Source organism: Sorex araneus, chromosome X, assembly GCF_027595985.1.
Source record: "Sorex araneus isolate mSorAra2 chromosome X, mSorAra2.pri, whole genome shotgun sequence".
NCBI lineage: Eukaryota > Metazoa > Chordata > Mammalia > Eulipotyphla > Soricidae > Sorex > Sorex araneus.
The window spans coordinates 286,762,912-286,776,418 of NC_073313.1; the positions used below are offsets into that span (position 1 = coordinate 286,762,912).

The 13,507-nt window shown below is 44.0% G+C and overlaps 1 protein-coding gene across 1 annotated transcript; it reads right to left on the reverse strand.

Moving 5' to 3' along the window:
* Positions 1-4,531: 4,531 nt before the first annotated feature.
* On the reverse strand, positions 4,532-13,297 carry LYG2 (lysozyme g2). The gene is made up of 5 exons (XM_004615799.2): positions 13,237-13,297; positions 9,135-9,275; positions 8,043-8,239; positions 6,726-6,864; positions 4,532-4,650 (listed from the first exon to the last, which is right to left on the reverse strand). Exons 1-5 carry the CDS (start codon positions 13,277-13,279, stop codon positions 4,532-4,534), a joined length of 639 nt encoding a protein of 212 aa, XP_004615856.2. The 5' UTR covers positions 13,280-13,297.
* Between the last annotated feature and the right edge of the window lie 210 nt (positions 13,298-13,507).

Consider the following 13,507-nt stretch of genomic DNA (forward strand, 5'->3'; position numbering starts at 1 on the left):
TGCCAAAATGTAGAGGCAACTAAAGTGCCTTTCAGAGGTGAATGGGTAAATAAACTCTATCCTGACAATGGGGATATTACTATTACTCAGTGTGCCAAGCCCGTCTAAATGCTCCACGCTGCATGATTCCAAGCGGATGACATTTAGGGAAGGCAGATTCCTGGATACAGTAGAAAGAATAGCCAAAGGTTAGTGGGGAGGGGGAGATAAGTAGAGGATTTTTAGGGTAGTAAAACTTTCTGTATGCTGCTATGCTTATGACTACATGTCATTTTACCTTTGTCAAAATCCACGTGATGTTCAAGAGTGAACGGTAATATGAACTACAGGCCAGGGGTAGTAACCTCACCAGTCAGGACAGACACGTCTGTGGTGGGAGGTGGGGATATTGAAGGAGGTTGGGGGCGGTGGGACAAGGCACATGTGGAAACACCTTTGTGTTCAATTTTGCTGTGAATAAAATTATTTTAAAAGAAAAGTTTTATGAAATGATAGAGTGATAAAATTTCTATAAAATTTTAAAGGCTAAGATGAGTAGACTCATTTAACCCAGGGATCCAGACTTGCAAATACTGCTGTAGCTCAGATAATCTGACTGTGGTTGAGATAGACAAGTAAATCAGCAGAACAAAGTGCAGAACTATATAGAGGTGGTACTATAGGGTGAGAGGAAAGATGATTTTTCAACAAATTTTTGAGATAATTTTGGATATATAAATATTAAAAAATTAAATTGAGTCATTAAATCACCCCAAATCCACTACCTCATAAGCCTCTACGCTTAGAAGACAGAGGAGTCGGGTCACTTGCCTTCCATATGGCCATCTGGGTTTGTCCCCGACAACCCATATGGTCTCACAGATACCACAGGAGTAATTCTTGAGCCCAGAGCTGAGTGTGGCTCCTGAGCATTGCTGGGTGTGGCTCAAAAAAACAAAAGTAATGTGGGAAAATATCTTTAAATCTGAGGGTGAGCATACATACGTTAAATGGGACAGATGAAACACAATGTACAATGAACAGTCAAAATTCTAGAGATAGAATGGTTGTTTAATAGTTTAATGGCTGATAGTTTAATGGTAGTTTAATAGTTTAATGGCTGAGGGGAGAGTGAATGGGGTTTAGTGTTTAAGGGGCATGAGTGTACTTATTACAAATGGAGTGTACATTAAAATGGATACAATGAAAATAATTTTTTTATTGACTCAGGAATTCTGGTGGTACTTAGGAGACCATATGGGATGCTGGGGATCAAACACAGGTCAGCTGTGTGCAAGGCAAACACCCTTCCCACTGTACCACCTCTCCAGCCCCCAGAAGTGATAATTTAGACACCAGGATGTCAGCTTAGACCAATGCTTTTCGCCCACAGTGAGCACATGTTAAAAAATAAAATAAAATAAAACTGATATAAAAATTGTTTAATGGAACCAGGTTTGAAGTGAACATCTTTGAAATGAATTATTCTCAGTAAATTCTTGGGAACTAGGTGAGATAGCAATTATTAATAGGATAGTTTTATTTTACCTAATTAGTAACTAACATTATGGAGAAACCTAGTGTGGAATTCACAAGGTTTAATCAGGCTTGTATATAATTTTCTAGATGACTCTTACAATGTCAAGTCATGGGGAAAAAAAAAGAAAATAGTCTTGGAAGGCTAGCCCAGTCTCTAGGTATATTATGTGAAGCAGGTGCTGTTAATAATTGTCCATCTCTAGATGCTTCAAGACTCTTGTTGACCTCCAGTGGCCAATATCTGCATCTTTCTGTCTTTAGTCCCTTTTCCTTGGAACTAACTGCAGAGAAGTGTGCTGCTTATTGGCACGATTGGAAGATCAGTGAATGAACACACAGTCCCCATTTCAAATAAGCAGATCCCTCAACCAATGATTCTCAGAAGCTGTTTGTGCCTTCAGTGTAATTCTGAAGTATGTGCATTGCATCATTCTTTGTTGGTTGCAGGATGGAGATCCAGGGTCCACTGTGTAACTGGCCTGCTGCCACGTGCTTGTTCTTTCCTTCTTTGTGTCGGAGCCAGTTCATGAGTAACTTCATACTAATGTTCCTTAAACCTCTCAAATAAACTAATTGCATTTGAATCCTTGTCTTAGGGTCTACTTTGGGGGGGAGGTGGGAGGGGACCATATTAAGATATCTTGAATATGGATTTTCCTATAGAGCTTCTTGTTATTCCTGTCATAATGTGTTGGGTGTATAGATTTAAAGTATATGTCCGTGTGCTGTTTTTAAGATTCTTGGAGATTATCTCATCTGGATGTGTTTTATTGCTTTAGTATAGATCATGATAGGGCAGCACATAAGAGGAGAACATATTGGTGGGGAAAATCACCAAGAAATCATTCCTGAACAAAGTGAACACTTCATTTTACTGCCAGTTCACTCATGCTAAGGCTGCTCTCAATTCTAGGCAGGCAGTTCCTGCTATCTGGTCCTCAGAGTCACCTCTTTGTCTTCGCGCTCTTGCTCTTCTCCTTGGTTCTTGAGCCCTGACAGCTTATAGCTGTGATCACCCAAGTATTGTCCCGCCCGCCCAAGGAGCTGCTGGCCTGTATTGCGCAGCTGCCAAGCCAGCCAGCATTGGGTTTGCTCAGGGCAATAGTCAGACCTCCAGGCTGCATTGAGAGGTCACTGGGCAGAGGAGAGTTTATTGGCTTCCTCCAAGGGGACTCAGGAATAGAGAGACATGACAGAAAAGTGATGGGTGGGAATATTCATCTGCAGAAGGATCTAGAAGCCCAGGAAGGCCTCTGTGGGCTGGGTCCTTGCCATGACAGCTTTCCTCCCTGCATGTTCCTGTCCTCTGCTGGGCAAGCCTCAGCCTGCAGTGTGGACCCTCTAGCTCAGTGCCCCCTTCTCCATGTGGCTATTCTGAGAAGCTCACAGAGCAAGAGTCAGGGCGTGGATATACGGATATGTATCTGACCCCAACTAAGTCCCTTGGAGTCACCTTCCTGGGAATATGAGAGTAAAGCAGTAATAAAGGGGTGGGGGAATGCTTTGGCATTCATTTATGTGGTGAGGGTGCTAATTCATTCCGACAATAAGCTATAAAATATGGACAACTGACGCCTGCATACAGACCCAAGAGCTCTAGTTTCTCTTCATGTCCTTGGTTTTATAAGCCTTCTTGTAACCTTAAATAATTTTCTTTCATTGCTTAAATATTCCAGGATTGGTTACTTTTGTGTGTGTGTGTGTGTGTGTGTGCTGGTGCGGAAGACACTACCAAGACATGCTCAGGAGCCCTGGGGACTCCACCAGTTATTCTTGGCCAAAAGGCCCAATGGTTCAGAGCAAGGGCCCAGGTGCATGGCTGCTCGGGCCTGTGTGTGCTGGGGATGGTCAGGGCCACAGCCAACAGTGCTGGGATGAGCTCTCAGGATTGAACCAGGCCCAGCGCATGTTGGACATACCCCTCGAACTACCACACTATCTCCTGGTCTCCAGAATCAGTCACTTTTGCTGGAATGCTACCAAAGAATTCAAAATACTTTGGACCTTATGACTTTATCTTCAACCATGTTTTGTGCTGAGTAGGTCCCTTGTGGCAATAAGGCAGCCACTTCTAAAACTGGAAGAAAATAATCCAAGCTCTGGATTTTCAAGAGAAAGAAGCTCCAAGAGGTTGGTAGCAGCTGAGTGATGTGTATGTGATCACTTGAGGCATATCAGTTCTCAGAGATCTCACCTGTGGACCTACAGTCTGTCTCTCGCTTCCAGTGATCTATAGATTAACAAGTTTCTGAGTCAGGCATTTGTCACAAAACCTCACTGTCTTGGGCACACAGTGAGAAAAGACTCAGTTTCGTTCTCTTGCTAAATTCTGATAAAACAGTCGGTTTATAGATATGACTTTATGACTTTATGGGATAAAGTAGGGTCTCACTGAAATATGTATGTAGCCTTCACTTAACCATGATAGAGGTGTATATCAGCACATTTCATTGGAACCATATTGTGAACTACATGGATTTTCTTTCCTTTTTGGGAGGGAGGTGGGCGGGGATCCACACTCAGCAGTGCTCAGGGTTTATTCCTGGTTCTGCACTCAGGGATCACTCCTGGGATTGAACGCAGATGGTCAACCTTGTGCAAGACAAGTGCCCTTGCTTGTGCCCTACTGTTCTATCACTCCAGCCCCTTTTTTTCGTTTTTTTCCTTTTTTTCTTCTTGGTGGTTGTTTGTTTGGGCCATACCCAGCAGTCTTTTGGGCTTACTCCTAACTCTGTGCTCAGGGATCACTCCTGGTAGTGGTTGGGGGACCATATTCAGTGCTGGAAATCAAACCAAAGTCAGCTGCATGCAAGGCAAGCACCTTCCCCATACTAATGATAGCTCTTTGGTCTGAATTTTTTTTCTTTGTTCATGCCTATCTGGATTAAAAATTAGGAAATGAATTTTCTGTCAAAATTGCAACCATGCCTTTGCCAGTGTTAGGTGCAACACATCCGTAACAAACCTCGAAGAGGGACCATCGAGCACCTGCCAGTCTGGCCCCTGACACAGCCTAAAAGCCGTGTCTTTTATAGAATTTAGCTCGGGCAAGAAGATCATTGGTTAAGTCATTGTCTATGTCCATGGGTGAGTCAATGGTGTCGGCTCCTGACTTAAAGGCTGAGAGGCCGCCTGGAACAAAGCACAGAGTTCAGGGTGAGATTCACAGGACACCAGGCCTTCAGAAAAGGTCAGAAGCAAGAAGTCTCAGAGCCTTTTCTTCCTTTATTCCAATTGACTGACTCTCTCTCTCTCTCTCTCTCTCTCTCTCTCTCTCTCTCTCTCTCTCTCTCTCTCTCTCTCTCTCTCTCCCCTCAAATAGTTTTTTCTGTTTTGTTGGTTGTTTTGCTTTTGGGCCAGATATTCTCAGGGCTTACTCCTGGCTCTGAGCTCAGAAATTACTCTGGGTGGTGCCCTGGGGTCATATGGGATTCCGGGGAGGGAACCCGGGTTGACCGCATGCAAGGCAAACACCCTACCCGCTGTACTATCTCTCTGACACCAGTTTTCATTTTTTAATGAAAAATTAGGACTTGCTTCATGTGTTTCCAGACCTCAAAAAAGTGGATCTCCAGGTCTCCAGTTATACCTTATTGTTTATTCCATTATTTACTTTTAAAAAAATCATTTGCTCTGGGGCTGGAGTGATAGCACAGCGGGTAGGGCGTTTGCCTTGCACGCGGCCAACCCGGGTTCGAATCCCAGCATCCCATATGGTCCCCTGAGCACCGCCAGGGGTAATTCCTGAGTGCAGAGCCAGGAGTAACCCCTGTGCATCGCCAGGTGTGACCCAAAAAGCAAAAAAAAAAAAAAAAAATCATTTGCTCAACAGTCATTCATCCAATAACCATTTTCATAGTACAGCAAGGAGGGTCTTTGCTGTGTATGCGGCAACCTGGGTTTGATCCCCAGCATCCTATATGGTCCCCTGAACCTCTCTTGGAGTAATTCCTGAGTGCAGAGCTAGGAGTAAACCCCGAGTACCACTGGGTGTGGCCCCAAAACAAAAATATACATTGTGTTCCAGGATAGATGCCAGGGTGAGTGCCACATGTATGAAAGTACCTGAGACATAATCATCTCTTTGTCAGGGCACATATATGCATGTGTGGGCATATGTGTACTTTGCTCTAAATTTATCTTCAATGTCTTAATGTGTTCAAATTTGTTACCACAAATATACTCTGACATCTAGAGAAGAAAACCCCAGCCATGATCCCTGCTTTCAAAGACACTGACATAAAAACTGTTGGGCTGGGAGGGAGCTGGACCCTGGCTCGGCATAGAGGAAGCCAGGTGTGACCGTGGAAGCAGACATGTGGTCTGCTTCCCCAGAGCACTACTGTGAATGATCCCTGGCACTGTTTATTCTAAACCATTGAAGATAGAGAGGTATAGACTCACCGTCAGTCTATAGAAAGGAAGCTTAATAAGAATTGTCATGGTTTGGTGTAAAGAGAGAAGAACATGACTGGACATATTGTGCTTTCTTCCAGCAAAACTAATCAGCAAAATATAGTGGGAAGTCAGTGAGTTAATTTTGTGTGGGAAGTGTTGAACTTGAGTGGGTGCTGTGGCTAGTCAAGCAGAGATCTCGACTTTCACATGGTGTATAAAGTCCTGAGGTCACTGAGATGCTCATGAAGGGAGAAATTTGGTCAAGCAATTCAGAATGTGGTGAACAGTCTCTTGCATACAGAAAAAAACTACCCATCAGAGAAAAATGAACATATTGGTGTGTGCGTGTGCATGTGCATGTGTGTGTGTGTGTGTGTGTGTGTGTGTGTTTGGGCCACACCCATCTGCGCTCAGGCCTTACTCCTAGCTTTGTGCTCAGGGATCAAATCCTGGTGGTGCTCTGGGGGATTCATATAAGGTGGTAGGGAATCTAACTTGGGCCAGTTTCATGCAAGGCAAGCTCTATACTGGCTGTGTTTTCTCTCTGGTCCTTTCTCCTTTTTAAACTAGCAGTTCTGGGAGTTCAGAGCAGAGGGAGAAAGGTGAACAAATTCTTCTAAACTCGGTGGTTCAATACCCAAAGGTGTAATAAGAACCTCAGCCTCTGTTGGGTGGAGAAATGAAAGTTGGGAAGGGGAGACTAATAAAGTGCAGAACGTGGAGCGTCGGAATAGCTGCGGGAGCACTAAGCAGCCCTGACCCCTGTCACCTCGCTCAGGGCTCTTTATACAAGTAAAAGTCGGGCCTACCTTTGAGGTGCTGAGTTACATTCCAGGTGGGAAATTTTTTCTGGATCGCCTTAATATTGTTTGTTAGAATCCCAACACCCTGTAGAAGGTGTTCTTTGCTGTCCCAGGCACCAACAGGTTTATACACTTGCTTATCCAGCTAGAAAATGGAAACAATAATGTCAGCATCTGGATGAAGCAGCAGGTTCCCTGCTGTCCTTGGTTTCTTCTCCCTTGGATTCTGACTCACAGACCCTGGCTCCCACCCTGTGTCTTTACCCACATAATCAATCCTGCAGCTCTTTCTTTGGCAGGTGAGGAGAAAATAAAGTAAGGTTTGGGAAAAATGAATGTGGTACAGATTTTAAAACACAATATAGATAAATAAATACACATACAAGCTATGTAGATCCATAAATTAAAAAGTTGCTGATGAGAACCCAAAGTATAGATATTTGAAACCAAACATAAAAATCTGTTTCGGGGCTGGAGCGATAGCACAGCGGGTAAGGCATTTGCCTTGCACCCAGCTGACCCAGGTTTGATTCCCAGCATCCCATATGGCCCTTTGAGCACCACCAGGAGTAATTCCTAAGTGCATGAGCCAGGAGTAACCCCTGTGCATCAATGGGTGTGACCCCAAAAGCAAAAATTAAAAAAAAATTGTTTCTCACTAGAAAGTTTAGAAGTCTGGGTTTCCACAGCCTGGAAGCAAATAACTAGAAAATTTCCATTCTTCCAATTTTCCGGAGGAGCAAACTGCTTCAAGCAAGTGTTAATTATAGTGTTTTGATACACAGTTGAAATGTTGAATACTTTATGAACCCCGAGAAGATTCCTTGAGTCATGTCCCTTTATATGGAATGAATATCACATATTGAAAATTATAGTTCTGAAACTCATAAAATACTATCTTGTAAGATATCCAATAACTGATCAATCTTCAGGGAGATAACAAGAATGTGTTATAAAAATCCAGATACAAATTATGTAAAGTCTAAATCAGCCTTTTAATTTGAGGGCCAAAGGTTCATGTCTCAGTTCAAGTACTGTTCTTGAAGCTGGAGAGGTAGTCCTGTGGGTAGGCATTTGACTTGCACACAACTGGCCTAGGTTCAATCTATGGCACCTCGTATGGTCCTCTGATAGGTCAGGAATAATCTCTAAGCACAGTGCCAGGAGTAAGCCCTGAGCACTTCTAATTGGGCCAAACCCCCAAAGCAGTATGGTAAATTACCAAGGTATGTTGAAGCCTACGAGTATTGTAAATGGGTCTCCAAGTTGGGCTCAGAGCCTGCAAAGGAAAGTGGAGCTGATGGAGAGTGCCTAACCAGGTACCTGCATCAGGCCGAATTTGGCTCCCGTGTGGTCCCAGCCGTCTTGCAGAACGGTTCCACCATGGCTCTCCCTGGAGATGATGGCAGCCACCAGAGCAGGGTCCACGCAGTACCTCAGCCCAACCTCTTTGATCAGATTCTGGTAAGGCTTTATCGCTCTCAGATCCATCTCCGCAAACATCTCCGAACCACGGATCCCTGAGTCAAGAGAAAATAATGTTTCCTTTTTCTTCAGAGAAAAACGTCTTCCTGGGGCTGGAGCGATAGCACAGTGGGTAGGGCGTTTGCCTTGCATGCGGCTGACCCAGGTTCGATTCCCAGCATCCCATATGGTTCCCTGAGCACCTGCAGGAGTAATTCCTGAGTGCAGAGCCAGGAATAACCCCTGTGCATCACCGGGTGTGACCCAAAAAGCAAAAAAAAAAAAAAAAAAGTCTTCCTAAGGTAAGAGTTGGTCGAAAGTTGGCCACTGTCCAGAGCTCAGACAACCCTGTCAGCACAGCCTCCCTGTCACTGCACAGCCCACACGGGCACCATCTCTGCGCTTCCTTGTCTCTGCTGTGTCATGCTGGCACACTGAGCTAGGTCCCGCCAACTCAAGTTTTACACTGTTCTGCTTCTAACCCCCAGGCCCTGCAGCAACTCCATCGAAGTCTTGGTTCTCTGATCTGTCACTCAGAGAGTGAGGGTAGTGGTGATTTTGCAGCTGCTTCCAGCTCGGGCTCTAGTCCTGGGCTGCCGGCCTGAGGACTCTGGAATTGGGTCTCAAAAGTAAGGAAATGGAATGAATAGGAGACCTGCTTCAAGTGCTCTGCTGTAATGTGAAGTAAACAGAGAACAAAGAACCTCAAAGCACAGTTGAATACTTTATTGAAGCAGTAATCTCAATAGGTAGGAAAAAAACCATGTCTGGAGATTTGGAAAGAAAAGGAGGGAAATAAATAAAACGCAGTTTGCTTGGTTGGGATTCCAGGCTCTTTCCATTTCTAATTTTTATGTTATGCCCTTTTCAAAATTGAAGTACCCCTAAGAAAGCACCTGAGGATGATGAAGAGATCGTCAGATCTCAGACCCTTGTCTGCTCTGCACTCACCGCAGTTGAAGAGCCGGGAGATGTCGCAGGGCGCACCAGCTGTCTCCATGTGCAGGATGTCCCCATAGCAGCCGTGGTACAGGCGCGGGTGCAGGTGAGGGTTCATGGAGTGGGTCAGGGAGTACAGGCCCTCGGCTGCGCCTGGGCAGGAGAGTCCCCGTGAAATGCACTGCTTCCTGAGTGGCTGAATGATTGCTATCACACAGGAGGGAAGCCACAAGCAGTGCTCCCCAGAACCTTGCCCCAACCCCCCAACTCAGCAGGGAAAGCAGGAGCTCTCTTCACTCTACACTAATCTCTGTCTGCTCTTGACTTAATTCCAAGCACAGGAAGGTCAGTTCTTACTGGTCTCAGAAGCACGTGCTGCTGTCTCAATCAGAATGAAAATTGCCACTAGGTTTTCAGGTGGAATTGTGCATTCCAGTCAGAGAGACTGAGTCAGTGCAGCCAGTCTGATGCACTGCACGGTCTCTCAGTGCCGCCAGGTGCAAGCCTGAAGGACTGGAGCACTGTCAGCTCTGTTGGCCCACAGTGCTCAAGAGCATCCCAAACACACCCAACAAAAACTACAGCAGATGTAAACATCTGGACTAAGCATTGTTTTTGTTTAGGAAGATTTAAAAGGAAAGAGTGCTATGATGACTTAAGAAACAAGGGTACTATTGACTTAAAAGATACTATTTTTATGTCATGTTTCTATGAAAACAAATTTCTGCCTAATAAATTGGAAATAAAATTTAACACACCACAAGTCTTATTTTAATTTTGTCATGAAGAGGTGAGCTTCCATCCAAGTGAATTTATTGAAGTAGATAAAAGAAATTTTCTGTGTGTCAATAAGTTTGTTTTAACAGTGCCGGGGATGGTTGACTTGCGCCTTATATTATAAATACTTGTTATAAAAATTGTATTTGTTAAAATGATTGACATAAAAAACTTGAGTTGTTTTACTTAGTATGGTGAATGGTGGTTTCCATAGAAAAGTGGATTTTACGTGCCGGCCACAGTCTAAATCTGATTACTTTGACAATATAACGAGACTTTCTTAGAATCAGAAGCACACTCAGTGGAAGGCTGCCCTCTCTTACTGGCCAGCCCTTCCCAAGTCTGAGGCCACTCCCGGTGACTCTCGGCCTGGGCAGCTCAATGCTTCCGCCTGACATGTGAAGAGGCTCAGATTGACAGTGCTGGGGCCTCCAGGCCCAATGGAGCTCACGGAGCCTGTGAGATACTGTGGGTTGGCTCAGGACCTCCTAATGCAGCATCTGCCCAGCCTTTGAGCTATCTCCTCAGTCTCTGGCACCCTCCCATTTTTAAATACTTATTCTACAATGAAACAAAGCAACTCTAAAAACTAAAGTTTTCCCAAAATGTACTAAAAGCAAACCTTATCAAAACAATTTAAAAATACAGGAGGCATTTGTTCTCTCACATTTCCAAAATGGCAAAAAAGGAATCGTAAATGAACTAAAAAATGAGAGAGTGAAACTATCAAGTAAAAGCAGGCATTTAAGAAAGCCAGATAATATGGACCAGGGCGGTAGGACAGCAGGTGGGGCACTGGCCTTGCATGTGACAGACATGGATCTCATCCCTGGCATTCCATATGGTCCCCCTCGTCCTGGCAGAAGGGATCCTTGAGCTTCAAGCCAGGGGTACACCCTGAGCATCACCAGTTAAGGCCCAAGCCTCCTCCCAAAATGAAAAAGAAAGGAAAAAAAGGTGGGGTTGTGGAGAGAAGAGACAGATGAGAAGCAACAGGGCGGGGGCAAAGTACATGGGTGAGGAACGGGATGGGAGAGCTAAATATCCAGACCATGGAGACAGTGGCATCGGCATTATGAGACCCAGACTTGGACAAACAAACTTTAACAGGTGCCTGTGAAGGAGTGGGGAGGGGACATGGGATGCAGGGGGACGGAAATGGACACTGGGGGTGGGATCAGTACTATGTCGAACATTGAAAGTCTGAAACCCAACTATGCCAGAGCTGGTCTCATATGTTATAGATACAACATTTTCGGGTGACATGTCCTGAATTGTTTAAAAATATTCCAACCCCCATCCAGAATTCAGAATGAGACATAAGTAAAATAAGCAATGACAAATATTGGGGCTGGAGCTATACCACAGCAGGTAGGGCATTTGCCTTGCATGCAGCCAACCCAGGTCCAATTCCCAGCATCCCATATGGTCCTCCAAGCACCGCCAGGAGTAATTCCTGAGTGTATGAGGCAGAAATAACCCCTGTGCATGCCGGCGTTGCCCAAAAAAGAGAAAACAAAGAATGACAAATATAACTGAGAGATAGCTAAAAAACAAACAAACAAATAAACAAACAAAAAGCACCAAACTGGAGCATTTGCTCCATACGAGAACCCCAGGCTGACCCCCAACACTGCACGGTTCCTGAAGCCATCAGGTACCGAGCTGGGAGCAGCCCCTAGGAATTTAAGGGTCAATCAAGATAATGGAAAGTCTATTAATTCAATGGTGGGTAGGCACTTTGGAGTTTATTATATTATCTTTTCCCTATTTCCCAATTAAAAAGTCCTACGACAAAGCATTTTTTAAAGTTTACCTTATTGGAAATTTTCTCTTATCTATTTATAGTGAAGAGAGAATATTTAAATTCCTCATTACTTGTCTTTCGTTACCTTAAATTATTTAAAATCTTATTTTATATCACTTATAAGCTTCTGATAAGGTTATCATTTTTCCTTCTCCCTTTTCTTCCCTCCTTCCTCCTTCCCTCCTCTTTCTCTCCTGTCGGAGCATTGCCTCCTTCTGTGCCTCTTCTGCACCTAGAACAATGCCTGTCGCAAAATTAGTAAATATTTGTTGATAAATCATTATTTGTTGAATTGATAAATGGTGGGTAAAAATATGAACGGGAAGGAAATGAATGATCAAAAGTATCTGAGTGAAGTGTCCATATATCAGCAGCTTTAGTCTCATTCCTGGTGACCTTTGCTATGTATGGCCCACAGAACACAGCCAACAAATGATCTGGGGTACCTATTCAAAATGTGTATCTCTGGGTCACTCATACTAGTCTACTGAATGAAAATCTTTGGGTACAAGTTAAAGAACCTTCACTCTATTAGCCTTCCCAGATGACCCATGCAAACTTGAGTTTGGAAACTACTGCGTTAAGGGGATTCGAATGTGACCGTAGGCCTCACGCCACTTGCATTGGCATCTGAAACACACATTCTTAATTATAGACACTTTTCAGTTAAACACAGCTGGCGCGTCACCCATAATCAGACTACTGGCTACACACTTGGATTCGCCCTGGCAATTACAGCAGTTCGAAGCTGAAACCATGGCCCCCGCTCGGGCCAGAAGTACTTAGAAGCTGCTGGGGGTGGGATCAGTGCTGTGTCGAACATTGAAGTTTGGCTGAATCACTCACTTCCCCAAATTTAGTTAAATATTTTAACAAAAGCTTCCTTTCTTAATCACCACTTCTTAAATAAAGACAATTGAACACTATTTACAGTGGATTTTCATTTTTTCTATGGAATGTTTCTTGTCCTATCTTATTGATTCTTATTCTTACCATCTCACCAGTCCACCTGTCCAGACTCTGCCTTAGAAATTCCCTTTTCTCTTTCAGGCACGTTGTCCTGCTGCTATATCCCAGGCCCTTCCACGCCTTTCTGCCTCATGCTTTCACTGAAGTCGTCCGTCCCATCTGGCAGGCTCCTCTCTTGTTAAAATAACAAGAAGTATTCAACTCTCATGTCCTGCCCTAAGCTGCTTTGAACTCATCACCTTGACTGTGTGTGAACTATTCCTTGTAAACTCTCCCCAGCGCAGTGGGTTTTAGGGTGCTTTTTACAAATCAGTAGTCTTATTGGCTGCCTGTTCTTAGTTTTCACTTCATATAGTCCTGCCTCTCAGGTACTGACCCATGAGTTTCCACTGACTTCAGCTTCGCCCACTCTCTCCATGACAGAAATAAGCCGTAGATCAGGGTCTCCTTGTTCTGGAGAGTCCCATGCACTGCATGAATCATTGCTCTTTCTTGCTTTAACAGTGACGGATGTTTTCAAGAACCCTTTGCAAACAAGGTTAATGTGATTTGATGGCTTACCCATGAGAGCCGCGAGTCCCCAAAATAGGATAGAGGATAACATTGCGGTCAGTCTTATCCTACAGCACCTGTTATGCTTAGAAATAGGAACGGGGAAATTTTAAAGCATTAAATCTTCCTACAGAAAAACTGTTTTGATTTACAACAATTTTAGCGTCATTTCCATTAAAATTTTTTTTCAGTTCAAAAATAACATTCAATATTCTGCTCCTTGGGTCACTTTTTCCTAAGCATAAACTTATAAACCTCTTGATCTAATTTCACATTTACC